This window comes from Arachis ipaensis, chromosome B3, assembly GCF_059453495.1.
Source record: "Arachis ipaensis isolate K30076 ecotype BB chromosome B3, ASM5945349v1, whole genome shotgun sequence".
Taxonomy (NCBI): domain Eukaryota; kingdom Viridiplantae; phylum Streptophyta; class Magnoliopsida; order Fabales; family Fabaceae; genus Arachis; species Arachis ipaensis.
In genome coordinates this window covers 128,759,729-128,780,432 of record NC_142438.1, presented here as the reverse complement: position 1 = coordinate 128,780,432, position 20,704 = coordinate 128,759,729, and the positions used below count along the sequence as shown (strand labels likewise).

Here is a 20,704-nt window from a genome sequence, read left to right as displayed (position 1 = left end):
AAGCATGTCAGAAGGACACTTTTTGGTCAGTTCCTTGTATCTCTCCCAAGCTTCATAGAGGGATTCACCTTCTTTCTGTCTGAAGGTTTGAACATCCACTCTAAGCTTACTAAGCTTTTGAGGAGGAAAGAACTTGGCTAAGAAAGCCTTGACCAGCTTATCCCAAGAGTTCAGGCTATCTTTAGGTTGAGAGTCCAACCACACTCTAGCTCTGTCTCTTACAGCAAAAGGGAAAAGCATGAGCCTGTAGACTTCAGGATCTACTCCATTAGTCTTAACAGTATCACAGATCTGCAAGAATTCAGTTAAGAACTGAAAAGTATCTTCAGATGAAAGTCCATGAAACTTGCAGTTTTGCTGCATTAGAGAAATTAATTGAGGTTTCAGCTCAAAATTGTTTGCTCCAATGGCAGAAATTGAGATGCTTCTTCCATGTAAATTGGAATTAGGTGCAATAAAGTCACCAAGCATTCTCCTTGTATTATTATTATTTTCGGCTGCCATCTCCTCTTCCTGTTCGAAAATGTCTAAAAGGTTATCTCTGGATTGTTGTATTTTAGCTTCTCTTAGTTTCCTCTTCAGAGTCCTTTCAGGTTCTGGATCTGCTTCAACAAGAATATTCTTGTCCTTGCTCCTGCTCATATGAAAAAGAAGGAACAGAAAAATAATAATAATAGGGATCCTTTTTACCCAAGTATAGAGGTTCCCTTATGTGAGTAGAAGAAAAGAAGAAGAGAAAATCTGAACTCAGAGAGAGAGGGTTCGGATTTTTGGTGAGTGAGTGAGAGATGTTAGTAGATGAATAAATAAATAGAAGGAGATGAGAGAGAAGGATTTTTGAAAATTATTTTTGAAAAATGGTTAGTGATTTTCGAAAATTAAAAAAAAGAAATAAATTAAAATTGAATTTTGAAATAATTAGTTAATTAAAAAGAATTTTTGAAAAAGAGGGAGATATTTTCGAAAATTAGAGAGAGAGAGTTAGTTAGGTAGTTTTGAAAAAGATAAGAAACAAACAAAAAGTTAGTTAGTTAGTTAAAACAAATTTTGAAAATCAATTTTTGAAAAGATAAGAAGATAAGAAGTTAGGAAAGATATTTTAAAATCAAATTTTTGAAAAAGATAAGATAAGAAGATATTTTTGAAAAGATATGATTTTTGAAAAAGATTTTGAAAAAGATAAAATTTGAAAATTTGATTTGACTCATAGAGAACAACTAGATTTTAAAATTTTTTGAAAAAGTCAACTCAAATTTTCGAATTTTATGAGAGGAAAAAGGGAAAGATATTTTTTTGATTTTTTGAATTTTTATGATGAGAGAGAAAAACATGAAAATGATGCAATGCATGAAAATTTTTAGATCAAAACAATGAATGCATGCAAGAATGCTATGAATGTCAAGATGAACACCAAGAACACTTTGAAGATCATGATGAACATCAAGAACATATTTTTGAAAAATTTTTGATGCAAAGAAGACATGCAAGACACCAAACTTAGAAATCTTTAATGCTTAGACACTAAGAATTCAAGAATGCATATGAAAAACACCATACAACACAAAACAATATAATATGAAGATCAATCAAGAAGGTTTATCAAGAACAACTTGAAGATCATGATGAATGCAATGCATGAATGTAATTTTCGAAAAATGCTAGATGAGTATGCAATTGACACCAAACTTAAAAATTGACTCAAGACTCAAACAAGAAACACAAAATATTTTTTATTTTTATGATTTTATAATTTTTTTGTATTATTTTTTTTTTTCAAAAATTAATGTAAAAAAGAAAAATAAGGATTCCAAAATTTTTAATATGAATTCCAGGAATCTTGCACTCTTTAGTCTAAAGCTCCAATCTGAGGATTAGACATGGCTTAATAGCCAGTCAAGCTTTAGCATGTAAATCTTTTGGATCAGGAACAGCAGCAGGTGGATTAGCAACAACTAGCTTGCTCTTGATAATGTTGGGTTGGAAGCCCCAGTCCAAATAAATTTAGATATGGCTTTACAGCCAGCCAGGCTTCACATGCTTCATGAAACACTAGAATTCATTCTTAAAAAATTTTAGAATGATTTTCGAAAACAGATGAGAAATTTTTGAAATTTTTTTTTGAAAACCCTTTTTTTTTAAATAAGAAGAAAATTACCCAATCTAAGCAACAAGATGAACCGTCAGTTGTCCAAACTCGAACAATTCCCGGCAACGGCGCCAAAAACTTGGTATGCGAAATTGCTACTCAGATTAGGTTGTAAAATTATTTGTTCGTTTTTTTCCCTGGCAATGGCACCAAAAACGGATGCACAGAACCATGGTCCAAACATAACTTCACAACTTCGCATAACTAACCAGCAAGTGCACTGGGTCGTCCAAGTAATAAAACCTTATGTGAGTAAGGGTCGATCCCACGGAGATTGTTGGTATGAAGCAAGCTATGGTCACCTTGTAAATCTCAGTCAGGCGGATATCAAATGGTTATGGAGTTTTCGAAAATTAATGATAAATAAACAGAAAATAAAGATAGAAATACTTATGTAATTTATTGGTGGAAATTTCAGATAAGCATATAGAGATGCGTTCGTTCCTCTGAACCTCTGCTTTCCTGCTATCTTCATCCAATCAGTCTTACTCCTTTCTATGGCTGGCTTTATGTAAAGACATCACCGTTGTCAATGGCTACTTTTCATCCTCTCTGTGAAAATGGTCCGATGCGCTGTCACTGCATGGCTAATCATCTGGAGGCATCACCGTGGTCAATGGCTGCGTCCCATCCTCTTGTGAAAATGGTCCAAATGCTCTGTCATAGCACGGCTAATCATCTGAGGTTCTCGATCATACTGGAATAGGATTCACCCTCCTTTTGCGTCTGTCACTACGCCCAGCACTCGCGAGTTTGAAGTTCGTCACAGTCATTCAATCCCAGAATCCTACTCGGAATACCACAGACAAGATTTAGACTTTCCAGATTCTCATGAATGCCGCCATCAATCTAGCTTATACCACGAAGATTCTGATTAAGAGATCCAAGAGATAATCATCCAATCTAAGGTGGAACGGAAATGGTTGTCAGGCACGCGTTCGTGGGGGAATGATGATGATTGTCACGTTCATCACATTCATATTGAAGTGCGAATGAATATCTTAGAAGCGGAATAAGTTGAATTGAATAGAGAAACAGTAGTACTTTGCATTAATTCATGAGGAACAGCAGAGCTCCATACCTTAATCTATGGAGTGCAGAAACTCTAGCATTGAAAAATACATAAGTGAACATAGGGTAAGCATGGCCGAGTGGCCAGCCTCCCATGGAGGTCTAGAGATCTAAAAATGATCAAAAGATGTCTAATACAATAGTAAAAAGTCCTATTTATACTAAACTAGCTACTAGGGTTTACAGAAGTAAGTAATTGATGCATAAATCCACTTCCGGGGCCCACTTGGTGTGTGCTTGGGCTGATCTTTAGCTTTTCACGTGCAGAGGCTTCTTTTGGAGTTGAACGCCAAGTTGTAACGTGTTTTTGGCGTTCAACTCTGATTCGTGACGTGTTTCTGGCATTTAACTCCAGACAACAGCGTAGAACTGGCGTTCAACGCCCTTTTGCGTCATCTAAACTCGGCCAAAGTATGGACTATTATATATTTCTGGAAAGCTCTGGATGTCTACTTTCCAATGAAATTGGAAGAGCTCCATTTTGAGTTTTGTAGCTCCAGAAAATCTACTTTGAGTGCAGGGAGGTCAGAATCCAACAGCATCAGCAGTCCTTCTTTAACCTCTGAATCTGATTTTTGCTCAAGTCCCTCAATTTCAGCTAGAAAATACTTGAAATCACATAAAAACACACAAACTCATAGTAAAGTCCAGAAATGTGAATTTAACATAAAAACTAATGAAAACATCCCTAAAAGTAACTAGATCCTACTAAAAACATACTAAAAACAATGCCAAAAAGCGTATAAATTATCCGCTCATCACCCTGGCATATCAGCAGGGGTCCAGGCGAACAGGTCGACATTGGCCTTTAATATGTCCTCCAAGTTCTGTTTTGTTCTGCAGAGAAAGCCAAACCGATGTTAGTATAGTGATTTGTTTCATCCGATTGTACCTTTTCTAAGTCGTTCGTTTGGGAGGGGTGACTGTTGTTGTCCCTAGGATCCATTTCGGCCAGGGTGGGGATGCTTTCCGAGTTGTATACTTAATGGATTCTCGGGATAGCCTCCTTTGTGATTTTCTTCAGGCTTGCTTTGTAGCATTGTCTAGCTTCCTTATGGTCGGCGTGGACTGTCGCTACTGTGTTATCTTGCACAGGAAACTTGACACATAGATGAATGGTAGAAACAATAACTCCAAAGGAGTTAAGGGAGGGGCGTCCTAAGATGATATTGTAAGGACTAACACAATCGACTACCAAGAACTGGATGTCTAGTGTTTTGGAATTTGGGAATTCTCCCAATGTCCTCAGCCATACATAACCTGATATAGGGGCTCTTTCTCCTGAGAACCCTGCTAATTCTCCTCCTGATGGTTGCAATGCCTTGTCGCTTAGCTGCATCTTTTTTAATGTGGAATAGAATAGGATATCGGCACTGCTTCCCGGATCGAGCAGAACTTTCTTTACGGTCAGCTCTCCCATGTGCACCGAGATTACTACTGGATCATCCAAGTTTGGTGTCTGTGATTTGAAATCGTCAGTATTGAAACTGATATGGGCAGCTGAGGTCGGAACTGTTGGGTTTTGGTGCGACCCTTCCATTGTCATCATAGTCCGGTAGCATCTTTTCCTAGCTGTGTTGGTGAGTCCTCCTCCTGCGAAGTTGCCTGATATGTAATTTATGACTCCTTTGGAGGTAGGGGTTTCGATTGAGCCACGCCATGTTCCTTTTTCTTTGTGATCCGAGCCATATCTCGGCTTGTCGATGTCCTTGGTTGCCTCCTTCTGACTTTTGGAACTGATATATTTTGTCCAATAATCCCTGTCTGGCCAATCTCTCCAGTAGGTCTTTTGCTACTACGCATTCATCAGTGGTGTGGCCGGACTTTTGGTGGAATGCGCAATGTTTGCTTTTGTCCACGTATTTTTGGTCTTGGTATGTTCCTGCCTTGACTGGTGGCTTTATAAGTCTGTTGTGGAGTATTTCCTTGATGATGTCCTCTCTACTGGTATTAAACCCGGTATATGAATCAAATTTTGGAGTTAGTTTAAAAGGTTTTTTGGAATCTCTGTTATTTGACCTGTTCGGCCTGTCGTCTTCCTTCCGTGATGGTGGTCGTTCGTTTCTTCGTGTCTCACACAATTCTTCTATTTCAATTTCTTCGGTGGCTGTCTCGGAACTCCTCCAATGTCTCCAGTTTCGCCACAGCTATAGCTTCCTGGAATTTTCCAGGTCGAAGGCCACTTTTTATGGCATGCAGCTGGACTTCTAGGTTAAGGTCGGGGATTTCTATGGCCACCGTTGTGAAGCGCGTCATGTAATCCATCATACTTTCGTGCTGCCCTTGTTTGATTGTGCTGAGATAATCCGAACCTCTTGCATAGATTTTAGATGCTGCAAAGTGGTTGATGAACATCTTGGCGAACTCGTCAAAGCTGGTTATGGACCCTACAGGCAAATTAGAAAACCATAGTAAGGCAACTCCATCTAAAAATGTAGGAAAAGATCGACATAGAATGGGATCGGAGTCACTATTAAGGAACATCATAGACTCAAATTTTGTGACATGAACTTTAGGATCCCTGATCCCCTTATATGGCGTTAAGGTCATTGGTAGCGTAAAGTTCTTGGGCATTTTGAAATTCATTATCTTCTCGAAAAACGGGTTGGTTTGCCGTCTTCCGGTTTTTGGGGGTGTCTCCCTTGTCTTTGCGTTGGATTCTGATTAATGTTCTTCGTGTTGATCAACATTTGTCTTCTTGCTATCGACCTTCTGATCTCTGTTATTTTGCATTGCTGCTAATAATTCCGCCATCTGCTAGTTTTCTGCTTGGAGAGCGGCGTTGGCCGCCAGGAGATTGGCGTTGGCTGCCAGGAGATCGGCGTTAGCTTGATGGGGTTGCTGGGTCTTTGGGTAATCAGTCATGTTCCCTTTTCTGCAAAGAGAAAGAGGTATAAAGCAAATACGAATTATAAAAATTATAATTTCGGAGTGGGGTGAAGTTAATTTCCGGCTCCACGATGGGCGCTAAATGTTCTTGCAAGGATACTCTGTCCGATCTATACGTCGGCTCTCTGTTAATCTCACTATGCTTGGTGGCTTTGGCCGAGTCGATGACATCCTTGTGAACCTGGACCCGAGCGTGGTACCTACAAAAGGGACTCCGACGCTCAAGTTAGTAAGGAGATAAAATAAATAAAGAGTGTATATGATTGGTGATATAGCTCTAAAGTATGTTGTTTTCGGGACGAAGTATTTTTGTCTTGTGATCTTTTCATTGATGGCTCAGCCTACTTTATAGATAAGTTTGTAGCTTAGTGGTCAGCTTCTTCTGAGATTTTGGTAATTGATCTTCGTCCGAGATTGTGGGGACTGATCTTCATCTGAGATTGTGGGGAGTGTTCTGTTGGGATAGAGCCGTTACACCGAGGTATGACTTAGTTTTATCCGAGATATTAGAGGTACAGTACAGATACAATAATACAAAAATATTTTTTATTTATTTATTATGTTAAAAATATTTTTTAAATACTTTTTTAAAAAAAATATAAATTATAATTTTTAAAAAATATATTTTTTTTTACTTTTTCTATTGTTTTTGCTTTCATTACTAAAATTTTGCTAAATACAGTAAAAAATAAAAAAATTATTAAAAAATATCTTTTTCTAACAATTTAATAACACCAAAACAAACTCTAAATAAGCTTCAAATCTAATTGACCTACCTCTATTTTTTTATATTTATATCTGAAATATAATATTAAAATAAGTTATTCATGAATATATTTACCTTATATAATAAAACTTCATATTTTTTTTGTTATTTATGTTAATACTAAAAATTTATAAAATAAAGAAATTCACAAAGTACTTATATTTAATAAAGAAAAGATATCGTATGCAGTAAACAAATAACTCAATGTCTATAAAAAAATGAACTAAACTATTTTAAAGTGGATTTTATATATATTCACTAAATGTTGTCAAATAATAATAATAATAATAATAATAATAATAATAATAATAATAATAATAATAATAAAAATAATATTGATTTGAGTAGTCAAAAATAATAATATAATATTAAAATATTAACAAATAATTCTTTAACTATTTAGATAAATTGAATAGACAAAAATAAAAAAATACTATATTAAAAATATTGTATAAAAAAGAATTAAGAATTATTTGAAAGATATATATAATATTTGTAAAGATATCATAAAAAAGGTAGTTATTAAAAAGATATTAGATTAAATATTATAATTATTGACAAATTTTATCATAATTAATTATTAAATTTTAATAAATTTAATTATTTAATACATAATATTTTTTTAAAAATAGCATCAATATGTGTCAACATGCTACGCTCATAAATGGTAAAACAAAATACCATATATAATATTCATAGAAATATAAGGAATAATTGTGATAATTTTTAAAAGGATATAAAATAAAATATTAAAATTATTAATTTATGAAAATACAAAAAATAATCATAATAATTACTAAAAAAATATGAAATAAAATATTAGAATTAATATCAAATTTTAACATAATTAAATGTTAATTTTGGTATGATTAATTATATAATATTTTTTTTAAAAAAATAGTTGAAAAAAAAGGAGGTATTCAAATTGACACTAAAATGTGCTACATCAACGTGCTAACCCTCATAATGTAACCTGTTATATAATTAGTATTATTGATTATTGATGATTGACTCGTTATAATATAAGAAATAATCATAATAACAATTACGAAAAAGATATAACATAAAATATTAGAAGTATTGACAAATCTCATCAACATAGATAATTATTAAATATTAATTTGTATATCATTGATTATATAATTTTTTTTTTATAAAATAGTTGAGAAGAAAATTGTTACGGATCCAGTCCACGGATCCTATACCCGGAACGGTCTCCGAACCCGGTTACCTGGGTTCGATCCGCTTCGCCCTTCCAAAAGGCCCGGAACCGGCCCGCTGAAGTTCCTAACCAACTTTCGAATTCAAACGTCTCCCTTATCTTAGCCAGATAAGATAAGATAAGATGTTCACCATCACCTATAAATAGAGGACCCAGATCCCTCCAGGTATTCATTCATTCCTCACACCTTATACCTCTTAGATCCATTCTGACTTGAGCGTCGGAGTGTCTTTGCAGGTACCTCCCCCCATTGCTCCAGTCAAGTGATCCGGCATCTACCTCAATCCGCAAGTTCTCGATCCATCTCTCAACCCGTACCAGAGACATCTTGTACATTGGTGCCGTCTGTGGGGAACTTGCGCCGACTAGAGTCGGAATGGGGGACGTACTCGAAGAAACCTCCTCAAGCCGGGATAACTCTCGAGCAAAGAACCCGACCCCCGAGCATCAGGAGGTCACAAACCATGGAAGGATAGCAAGCACCATCCACCACGCACAGAATAAAGAAAACGATCACATCATTCCGGATCCGCGACATCCTGAGAAAACAGGGGACAAAGTGGCACAAATAATCCAAGATCTTTGCCTCCGAGTTCAAGAATTCGAAGGCAGACTAGCTTCCAAGGAAAGGTATAATACCGAACACGGAAGTCACGCAACCTCTAGATCAAAATCTCGCCACGGTAGATCGCCAACACGGCGACACGATAGGAAAGATAATCGCAGCACCTCGCGCGACCCCAGGCGAGAAAAGTCGCCGGAACGACGGTACAGCAAAAGGCACAACCGCAGTACCTCCCAAGATCTAAGTCATCAGCGCGACTCAGATGAAGATCGGCGACACCGAGAAACCAAGCGCACAAGAAACGACCACACAATAATGGGAGCTACACCTTTCACAGAAAGGATCTTAAGAGCAAAACTCCCCAAAGGTTTCGACAAACCCACCGACATGAAGTACGACGGAACTAAGGATCCCCAGGAACATCTAACTGCCTTCGAGGCTAGGATGAACCTAGAAGGAGCAGCCGACGCAGTCCGATGCAGGGCCTTCCCGGTGACCCTAGCCGGGCCAGCAATCAAATGGTTCAACGCCCTCCCGAACGGATCCATAGCTGGTTTCCACGACATCACACGGAAGTTCATGGCCCAGTTCACCACCAGAATCGCTAAAGCTAAACACCCCATCAGCTTGCTAGGGGTGACACAAAAATAAGACGAATCTACAAGGAAATACCTCGACCGCTTCAATGACGAATGCCTAACGGTCGACGGTCTCACGGATTCAGTCGCAAGCCTCTGCTTAACTAACGAGCTCATGAACGAAGACTTCCGCAAACACCTCACCACCAAACCAGTGTGGACCATGCACGAGATCCAGAACGTCGCCAGAGATTACATAAATGACGAGGAAGTCAGCCAGGTCGTCGTTGCCAACAAGCGACAACACACCCACACCGAACATGGCAACCCGGCGCAACGACATAACCCACCACCCAGAGAAAATCAAAGGGACCACCCCAAACCGACAAACACAAACCGACCACCAAGAATCGGCAAGTTCTCTAATTATACACCCTTGACAGCACCAATTACCGAGATATACCACCAAATAGCAGATCGAGGCATCATGCCGAAAGCCCGACAACTCAAAGAAAGAACGGGAGGCAACAAAACCCTTTACTGCGACTACCACCGAGGTTACGGGCACAGGACACAAGACTGTTTCGACCTTAAAGACGCCCTTGAACAAGCCATAAGAGACGGCAAGCTCTCAGAGTTCGCCAAAATCATCAGAGAACCAAAATGTGCGGAGAGAGACAGGTCGCCAGAAAGAGCAGGACGCAACCCGAGAACACAAAAGCAACCTCCCAGGGAAAGCCCAGAAGACGACCCGGCCCTAATAGTAAACGTCATCACGGGCAAAGATGTGTCAGGCAAGTCAAAATTAGCACTTAAAAAGGACCTCAAAGTTTTGGCCGTCAGAGACCAAGCCCCAGCTATCACAGCCGACAAAGCGATAACTTTCCTACCCGAGGATTGCCAGCACGGCACCTCGGCCGAAGACGCACCTTTCGTCATCTCGGCGAGAATCGGAACAGGACCAGTCCGAAGAATACTGGTGGACACCGGCGCAGACTCCAACATCTTCTTCCGAGGGGCCTTCGACAAGCTCGGACTCCGCAGCGAAAATCTCCAAACACACCGCAACGGCGTCACGGGACTCGGGGACAACTTTCTCAAACCGGACGGTTCCATCACCCTCTCCCTCACCATAGGGGCAAGCAACCAAAGAAAGACAATTCTATCCGAATTTGTGGTCCTAAAAAACTCCACCGCCTATAACGTCATCCTCGGGAAAAAGACAATCAATGACTTCTCCGCCATCATCTTCACCAAATACCTCCTTATGAAATTCATAACGGACGACGGCTCCATCGGCATTATCCACGGAGATCGCAAAGTCGCAGCGGAATGCGATGACACCAGCCTAGCTTTACAGAAAAAATCTCGCAACGCGGCCGGAATTTTTCTAGCCAATTTGGACGCCCGACAAAACGGCCAACCCAGGCCAGAACCAGAAGGCGACATGGAAAAAATACAAGTAGGGCGAACCAGAGACGAATATACTTTCATCAACAGGAACCTCCTAAACGACCTTAAAGAAGACCTTTCCCAATTCTTGAAGCAGAACAAAGACTTGTTCGCTTTCACACCAGCCGACATGCCCGGGATAGACCCCGACCTGATGTCCCACCGATTGGCCGTAGATCCCAAAGCCAAACCCGTGGCACAAAGAAGACGAAAAATGTCCCCAGACCGGGCAGCCGAGGTCAAAAGACAAGTACAAGCCCTACTAGAAGCGAATTTCATCAGAGAACTACCCTACACGACGTGGTTGGCAAACGTCGTACTAGTAAAGAAGTCCAACGGGAAGTGGCGAATGTGCGTCGATTACACAGACCTCAACAAAGCCTGCCCAAAAGACGCCTCTCCCCTGCCAAACATCGACGGATTGGTAGACGCCGCATCCGGACATCGGTACCTCAGCTTCATGGACGCATACTCCGGCTATAATCAAATACCTATGCACCAACCCGACGAGGAGAAAACAGCATTCATCACCCCCGATGGGACATACTGCTACACAGTCATGCCCTTCGGCCTAAAGAACGCAGGAGCCACGTTCCAACGGCTCGTCAACAAAATATTCCAGAACCTTTCCGGAACAAAGTTAGAAGTCTACATAGACGACATGCTCGCCAAAACTGAATCCGGCGAACAACTCATAAGCGACCTCAAGGTCATAATGAACACCCTGCGAAAGCACCATATGCGACTCAACCTGACAAAATGCGCCTTCGGAATGGAGGCAGGGAAGTTCCTCGGCTTTATGATCACCCAACGCGGAGTTGAAGCAAACCCGGAAAAATGTCGTGCCGTCCTTGAGATGACAAGCCCAAAAAACCTCCACGACATCCAGAAGCTCACCGGTCGACTCACGGTGTTATCCCGTTTCCTCGGAGCATCAGCACAAAAAGCAATCCCGTTCTTCAAACTGATGAAGAAAGGAACCCCCTTCAGATGGGAAGCAAAATGTGAAGAGGCATTCCAACACTTCAAAAGAGTACTAGCGGAACCACCAGTTCTCGCCAAACCCCAAACAGGGGAGACCCTCTACCTATACCTCTCCATAACGGAAGAAGCACTCGCAGCAGCACTTATCCGCGAAAATGAGAAGAAAGAACAAAAACCCATCTAATTCATAAGCAAAGTCCTACAAGACACGGAAACTCGGTACTCACGCCTGGAAAAGCTAGCTTTCGCGCTCCTCATGGCCTCCCAACACTTACGGCAATATTTTCAGGCCCATCCCGTGACGGTCCGGACCGACCAAGCGGTCAAACAGGTGCTACAAAAACCTGACCTAGCAGGAAGAATGCTAGCTTGGTCCATCGAGCTGTCCCAATTCGAAATCAAGTTCGAACCCCGAAACGCAATCAAAGCGCAAGCCATGGCCGACTTCATCGCCGAAATGACTCCGGGAAACCAAGCTCCCGAGTCATGGAAGCTGCACGTCGACGGCTCGTCAAACGCCACCTCCGGAGGCGCCGGGGTCATAATCGAACAGTCAGTATGATACGAATTCCCAGTCTCTAATAATCAAGCACAATATGAGGCCCTCCTAGCGGGCCTAGCCCTAGCCAAGGACGTCGGAGCAAAAATCCTGGAAGTAAACACCGATTCCCAGGTAGTCAGCTCCCAAATCAACGGAGACTACCAAACGCGAGACCCTTTACTCCAACAATACCTCGCTAAGGTAAACAAACTGAAAGAAGGGTTCGATCGCGTCACCATACGGCACGTTCCCAGAGAACAAAATACAAGAGCAGATATCCTCTCCAAACTAGCCAGCACCAAACCAGGACACGGCAATAAATCGCTAATTCAGGAAGTCGTTAAATCACCATCCATATCAACAACGGCTAGTGCTTACCTGACACTCCCCAGCCAAGGATCATGGACCTACCCTATCCTACAATACCTCCTCAACGGAACGCTACCTGAAGACCCCAAGGAGGAAAAATGGACAAAAAAGAAAGCCGCCAACTACACAGTCATCGCAGGACAACTATACAAACGCGGATTCTCGCAACCCCTTGCCCAGAAAATCATCCGGGCCGGCTACTTCTGGCCCACGGTTATCCGGGACTCCATGCAGTTAGTAAAGAACTGCGATAAATGCCAAAGGCACGCCAACATTCACCAGGCCGCCCCACACCAGCTCAGCATCATATCGGCAGAGCGGCCATTCGGCACCTGGGGGATCGACCTGGTCGGACCCTTTCCTACGGCACCCGGTCAACTCCGATATCTCATTGTCGCCATAGATTATTACACCAAGTGGATTGAGGTCGAACCCCTGGCCTCCATCACGGCAACCCAATGCCAAAAATTCCTCTGGCGACAGATCATCACCCGATTTGGGATCCCCGAGATCGTCATCTCGGACAACGGAACCCAATTTGTTGACAAAAAATTCAGAGAATTCCTAGAAGGACTACGTATAACCCACCACTTCAGCTCGGTAGAACACCCCCAAACAAACGAACAGGTGAAATTCGCAAACAAAATAATCATCAAAGGACTCAAGAAACAGCTCGACGAAGCCAAAGGACTATGGGCCGACAAACTCGGATCGGTTCTATGGTCATACCGAACCACTCCCCAAACGACCACAGGGGAAACCCCTTTCCGATTAACATACGGAGGGGAGGCCGTCGTCCCAGTAGAAATAGGAGACCCAAGCCCAAGGAAAACGGTCGGAGGTAACGACGAGGAAGCGGAACGAGACCTCATTGACAAAGAAAGAAGCATAGCCCATGTCAGGGAGCTAGCCCTTAAACAAAGAATCAGCTTAAGGTACAACCACGGCGTCATCAAACGAGAATTCGCGCCTGACGACCTCGTTCTACGACGAAACGACATCAAAGCCCCGACCCCAGGGGAAGAAAAACTCACCCCCAACTGGGAAGGACTATACAGAATCAAAGCCGCAATTGGAAGGGGAGCGTACAAGCTCGAACGACTCAACGGCGACGAAATTTCGAGAACATGGAACGCCGCCAATTTGTGACGCTACTACACTTAGGTTGACCGCCATAGGTCCCCCTTGTCTTTTTTAATTTCCTTTTACTCAGATTTTACCTCTTTACTACATTTGTTTTCCTTGTTTAAATTAAAGTATTAAACTCGGGTACTCTTTCCTGTCATCACGGAGGGTTTTAACGAGGCCCAAATAAAATTCCACTATGTTCTACCCTTCCCCCTTCTACCTCCCAAAACGGAATAGAAACACAGCCACAAACACCGAGAACTGATCACCCTCGGGGCCTGACAAACGGATATCCCTAAACACTAAGCGGCCTACTAAAGGTCCTAAGTCACGACGGCTTAAAGACATAACGGCTCAAAATAAACATAAGGCCTGAACGGCCACACGAGTCATTAAAAAGAAAGCAAGTTATAAGCGGCCGCAATGGCACAACCCAGAGTTCAAAACATACCAAATACACGGCCCACGGCCGACCAAATATCCAAAACAAAGACTAAGTTCAAAGCAAACTAAAATTACAAGATATAAAACTACTCAAGGTCAACAATTCGGCCATCACGGACGGCCTTGAAAGCCCCCATCACAGACACGTCCGCACCCGGAGCCAACACCCAAGCCTGAGCCCTCATCGTCTCCTCGGTGGCAACGATCGCACCCTTAGTATCAGCCAACAACTCCGTCTTCTCTTTCTTCAGGGCAGCAACTTCGGCCTTTAAAACTTCCAGCTCGCCAAGAAGCACGGCAGCCTGAGAACCCGCGTCGGAAGCCCGTTGCCGCTCCTCGCCCAGTTGGGAAAGAAGCGAAGTCTCGACCTCGGAAAGAAGGAGGATCTCCGTCCCGGCTTCCTCGGAAGACTTCACTGCCTTCTCCCTCGCTACCTCGGTAGCCTCGAGCTGCTCTTTCAACTTAGCCACCTCAGCTTGCGAATGACGGAGCTTCTTGTCCAACAAACCGACCTGAGCCATCACGGGCTCAGCCTTCCGAACAACAATAGCAGATCGGAGGAGGGCACGATACACCGACTTAGCCTGGAACGAAACATCAAAATCATCAAAAAATGGCTCTGTGCCAGGCATCAAGTGCTGATCTATGAACCCCGAAGCATCAAAACGTCGATCCATCACACTGGGCACAGCACCCTCCTCCTCAAAAGTCTCGCTGCTAGGTTCCTTAGGCCTCTTTCTCTTCCGAGAAGCCTCGGCAGCCGTGACCACAACGACTTCAGGCGAGTTCACGGGACTAGGCGAAGCCCGAGCGTCGGCCCTCACCCCCGACGAAACCACCTCCTGAGAAACAGCCTGAGAGTCCACGGCGGGATTAGAGACAGGGGTAGCAGGAGACGGCGATCCCTCCTCCCGACCCATCGCCGCCTTCAGCCGCGCCAGGGAAGTCAAACCACCAGCCATCTCAACTGAAAGAAACCAAAGAAAAATCAAGTTACAAAAGCGGGAAAACAAACATGAAAACCGAAAAAGAGACAGTCACACACCAATATACGTCCGACAAGCCTCAGGATCCCCCATGACGTCTCGAGGATTTAACGGGCGCTCGCCAAACAAATGCCACAAGACACTGGCAATGTCCTTATCCTCGGGAGACAAACCATCATAAGTAACCTTAGTCAAAACCGATGGCCCGGCACGAAAATTCCAATAGGTCGGAAACCGGCGCACGCCCTCTAACGACAACCAAAATGGATGATGCCCCTGAACGGGGCGCACCTTAAAGTACTCTCTCTTAAAACCATGAAAAGAGTCTTCAAACAAACCAAAAATACGGCGATGAGGCTGAGCCCGGAACGACATATACCCTTTCTTATGCTTCCCCTCCTTAGACGGAAGAGTACATAAGAAAAGAAAAAGGAAGACAGGAACAGAAACCGGGAGATCAAGATACTGACACACAAGCTCAAAAGTTCGAACGGCTGCCCAACTATTCGGATGAAGCTGAGACGGCGCCACGGAACACCGACTCAGCAGCTCCTGAACAAACGGCGAAAAAGGAAGCCGCACGCTGAGCCGAGTAAATATTGATTCATAAACCCATATCCAGTCCGGAACAGTGGGCGAATCAAGGTTCAAATAGCAAACGCGCTCGTCGGCGTCTGGGAGGGCAAGCTCATACTGCCGCTCCATATCGCCACCACCACAAATTGCCCCTTGATCACGGAGGCGTTGAAGATCGGCCTCCGTCATCCGTGACGGAACGCCCCACACGTCGCTAGTCACCCAGGTATAGCGAGCGGGGACGCCCCTAGAGGGGGCTATTGGAGTACCCACACCCTCACTCCTCCGCCGATGCATACCTAAAACAGGGAGGAGCACCACCATCAGCCTACTAACCCTACGCAGAAGCAAGGAAGACAACCGAAACCCTACTGCCACCACCAACCCAACACAGTAGTGCTCAACCCCTTTAAAACACAGACACCACCACCCAAAGCACAAAATGCAGTACAAAAAAGGAAATGGCAGAACAACGCATGGAAAATATAGAACAACAAAAGATCACAAAAGTGAAAACAAGGAAGAGCAGAGGAAAACCAACCTGATGATATAGAAAACAAGCCTGAAAAATGGAGATGGGAGGCAAAAACTCAACTCCAGAAAAACGCAACAAAGAGGAAGAGATTTTTCAGATTAGAGAACGAAGGGAAAGTAAAATGAACGAGGGAAGCAAGAAGGAAAACAAAACAGTTTCAAAAGAAAGCAGAAAGACGCAAATGGCCCTGAGCAATAATATGACGCACAGGGGCAATAGAGGAAAAACACCCAAAAACGTCCCCTCATAATAAATGCCCCTCAAAAAAGAAACCAATAAAGTACGCCTCGAAAAACGCAACAGGCACGATGGACACAGAAGAGTCGTGTCAAACCAAAAACAGCCAGGCAAAACTTCGCCACGACCTTAAAAGACCAGGGCCGACACACCGAACTCCCCTGACTCGCGGTCGGAACCACATCTCCCCATCGACAAACCGACCTAACTCGCGGTCGAACCCACATCTCCTAACGATAGACCGACCTCACTCGCTCTCATGCTCCGGGGGCAACTGTTACGGTCATCAAACCCGGCATGTGATGAAACGCCCAAATAACGCGCTCCTCGCCTGACCATGAAACGGCCAGGAACTCCCCAAATTGTCGACCTCAACTGAAAGAACCAAACAACAAAGATTCCTCCAGCGATGAGACCGAGCAACCTCTCTCTCTCGCTCGGGGGGCAACTGTTACGGATTCAGTCCATGGATCCTATACCCGGAACGGTCTCCGAACCCAGTTACCCGGGTTGGACCCGCTTCGCCCTTCCAGAAGGCCCGGAACCGGCCCGCTGAAGTTCCTAACCAACTTTCGAATTCAAACGTCTCCCTTATCTTAGCCAGATAAGATAAGATATGATGTTCACCATCCCCTATAAATAGAGGACCCAGGTCCCTCCAAGTATTCATTCATTCCTCACACCTTATACCTCTTAGATCCATTCTGACTTGAGTGTCGGAGTGTCTTTGCAGGTACCTCCCCCCCATTGCTCCAGTCAAGTGATCTGGCATCTACCTCAATCTGCAAGTTCTCGATCCATCTTTCAACCCGTACCAGAGACATCTTGTACAAAAATAAATGTAAACTGTCATCAGAATGTGTCACATTAACATACATGTTTGGTACTAAAATGTAATTTGTTGTAGAATAATATAATATAATGATGATGATTGACAAATTTCACTATAATTAATCATTAAAGGTTAACAAATATAATTATTTAATACATAGTATTTTTCAAAAAATAGCATAAACATATAGATTAGCACCAGAATGTGCCATGCTAACATACTTGCTCTAAAACTTACGCTCATAAATATTAGGTTTAATTATTCTGTTGGTCTATCTCAACTAGATTTCTATATTTTTTTCTTTCAATTAGGTCCTTACACAGTTACACTATTTTTAATTTTGTAATTAAGTCATTTTTATATTAAAAACATTAAAATTAATCAAATATTCTCTCAAAATACATGCAGTCAAAGATTTAGTTAGGTTTTTAATTATGAATACCTTTAATTTATGAAGAAGTATTTAATTAACACTAACATTTTTTACATTAGAAAAGACCTAATTATAAAATTAAAAGTAGGGTAGAGATCCAATTGAAAAAAAAAAAAATTATAAGGACTTAATTACAAATTTAATAAAATTATAGGAGCCAATAGAATAATTAAACCTAAATATTAAAATAAAAGACTATATATAACATTCACAGAAATATGAAAAGAATCGTAATAATTTTTAAAAAATTATAAAATAAAATATTATAATGATTGATTTACAAAAACATAAAAAATTATGATAATTACTAAAAAATATGAGATAAAATATTACTATTATTTTTAAATTTTAATATAATTAATCATTAAATATTAATTTGCGTATAATTGATTATATAATTATTTTTAAAAAAATAGTTAAAAAGAGAGAAGTATCGAAACTCTCACCAAAACATATCACTAAAATATTATCCGTTGTAGAATTAGAATTAATGATTATTGGTTCACTAAAATATAAGAAAGAATCATAATAATAATTAATTAATTACTAAAAAAATATAAAATAAAATATTAAAATTATTGATAATTTTTAATATAAATAATCATTAAATATTTATTTATGTATGAGTAATTATATATATCTTTTAAAAAAAATAGTTGAAAAAAGAATATATACAAATTGATACTAGAAAGTCTAGAATACTCCACAACAGAATATTTAATGGCAGAATGTAATCTATTATAGAATAATATGATGATAATGATTATTCAAATATTTATCGATATAAATAGGTATTTAGTTAATCAAAAATATTATTTGTACACTAAAATCAGCCACTAAAATCAGCTATCAATGTATTTGTATATAAATATATGTGTGATTTAATTTATTTTTAACATGTATTTATATTCTAACATGTATTTTATAGATTGACTTGGTGGCTAATTTTAGTGTACACGTAGCATAGTCGTTAGTTAATTGGTTTTGGAGAGTTCCTTTCTCGTGTCAACCGAAGTTGTGACATTTCAGAAGGACGTTAAGCACAGAAAGGAACTTCACTCTAGTAGAAACTGACTCTCAGCACATGCTCAAAATTCAAAAAGAGAAATTGCAAGAATCTCCCATATTCGAATCCCTTTTGCAAAAGATATGTCTTTTCTGTTTTTCGTCCAGATATTAAAAAAAAAAAATAGTTCGCTGCTCATTGGCAAAATTTACATTGATGACAACCAACGTGGTATTTGAATTCTTCCTTGTTGATAAGGTGCGAAAATTAATAAGATCAGTGAATTCTCGCCATGAAAGGCCAAAATCTTTACAAATATTGAATTTGCATGGGCCGGATTGAACAAGTCTAACTAACACTAGCAGCCACCATGCATTGACATGAAATAATATTCATTAAATATTCCATTAGTGAGAAATTTAATAATAAATAAATATTACGATGGAAAAGGAAGTTCTAACTAGATCTTAATTCCTTGAGAAGTTTTACACAATATTCCTGTGATGAAATTGATGTTATTTATGCTAGGTCAATACAATACACCTCTTATCATGGGATTATCCAATACTACAAAAACCTGAGGAGTGTGTGTACACAATGTTTGTTATGGTGAAATACTAGTGGGGTGGGGTTTTAATACCTTTTGAGCTTCAATTCAACTACGGGGTCGTATCGGATCTATTTGTTTTATACTACAATTTAAAATTTGTTTGAATAGTACATAATAATAAAAATATTTATTTGTTTTTATTAAATTATTAAATTTGATTCCATAATAATATTTTATTCAACTTTTGATATTTGATAATCAATTTGAAAACTTTATATTAAATATACATTATAATGATCAAATTTAAATGAGATTGGTATTCTTTTTTAAAAATCGACTCAAAAAAATATTATATTTTACAATAACAAAATATAATTATAACAACAATTATGTTAGATATACATAAAAAATAATCACTTATACAGAATAAATTTTAAAATATAAAATACACATTAAAAATAAATTGAATAATATATATATTTATATACAAATGCATAATAAATAATTTAATAGCTAATTTTTATGTAAATATAATATTTTTATTATAAAAATTATCATATTATATATATTTTACTTTTACTATTAGACCGTCACTCAATTTGTATGTTAGGTAAGATGGTCCTGCACCCCTTGTAGGTGGGGAAAGAAAACAGAAATAGCTTTGCAGTTTTCATGGTTAGTAATAGTTGATCCACATTTACCAGAAGACCCAAATATAATTCAATTAGATACTTGGCCCCATGCCCCTGCTATATCAATTTTTCTCTGATTGAGAAATTTTGTAGATGTGGAAATAAGATGAGGACATGGAATTGAAGAATGTGATGCAAACCTATGAGCATAAGCCAGTGAGCGTACACCACAAATCCCATATTATCCCCAAAATCCTTATCTTTATTCTGATTTTATTCAATTATTATATTATATATTAAATAATTTATGGGCAAAATAGATTCGACTGGCAAAATGATCGTTAATATGATAAAAGAAAAATATCGGACGTTAAATTTGTTAAAAAAAAAAAGAAAAAATTTAGACAATCAACTATAACATAAGTTAACTCAAGTCAATTTTTTGTATTTTTAATTTTAAAATTTAAAAAATTAGGTTAATAGAAAATTATTTTTTTCTTTTTTATAACAAATTTCTTGTTTTTTAACTAATTAACTCTAGTTGGCTACCCTCCTAATTAATTTCTAGCGGAATCGAAAAAATAAATAGAAAATTAGCTAAATTCAATTACAAAGTGTTGTAAAGAAAAAATATTGGTCATTTAATGTCTTTTTTGATGGAAAAACATTATTTTTATATTAAGTTACCCTATTGTTATAATCTCATCTCTTATCTGTATTTATATGGAAATTCACGGAAGCTGCTAATCAAGAATTGTAAAA

The 20,704-nt window shown here is 40.0% G+C and overlaps 3 protein-coding genes and 1 non-coding gene across 4 annotated transcripts; 1 reads left to right on the top strand and 3 right to left on the bottom strand.

The window, feature by feature from the left end:
- On the top strand, positions 1 to 108 carry LOC148572425 (small nucleolar RNA R71). Its single transcript, XR_015909038.1, has one exon. It is a non-coding gene; the product is annotated as a small nucleolar RNA R71 (small nucleolar RNA).
- A 4,091-nt stretch (positions 109 to 4,199) lies between these two features.
- LOC107633689 (uncharacterized) lies at positions 4,200 to 4,763 on the bottom strand. Its single transcript, XM_016337293.1, has one exon. The coding sequence runs from the start codon at positions 4,761 to 4,763 to the stop codon at positions 4,200 to 4,202; it is 564 nt and encodes a 187-aa protein (XP_016192779.1).
- A 545-nt stretch (positions 4,764 to 5,308) lies between these two features.
- On the bottom strand, positions 5,309 to 5,767 carry LOC107633690 (uncharacterized). The gene has a single exon (XM_016337294.1). It carries the CDS (start codon positions 5,765 to 5,767, stop codon positions 5,309 to 5,311), a length of 459 nt encoding a protein of 152 aa, XP_016192780.1.
- An 8,474-nt stretch (positions 5,768 to 14,241) lies between these two features.
- LOC148572424 (uncharacterized) lies at positions 14,242 to 14,832 on the bottom strand. The gene has a single exon (XM_088508496.1). The coding sequence runs from the start codon at positions 14,830 to 14,832 to the stop codon at positions 14,242 to 14,244; it is 591 nt and encodes a 196-aa protein (XP_088364622.1).
- Positions 14,833 to 20,704: the final 5,872 nt, after the last annotated feature.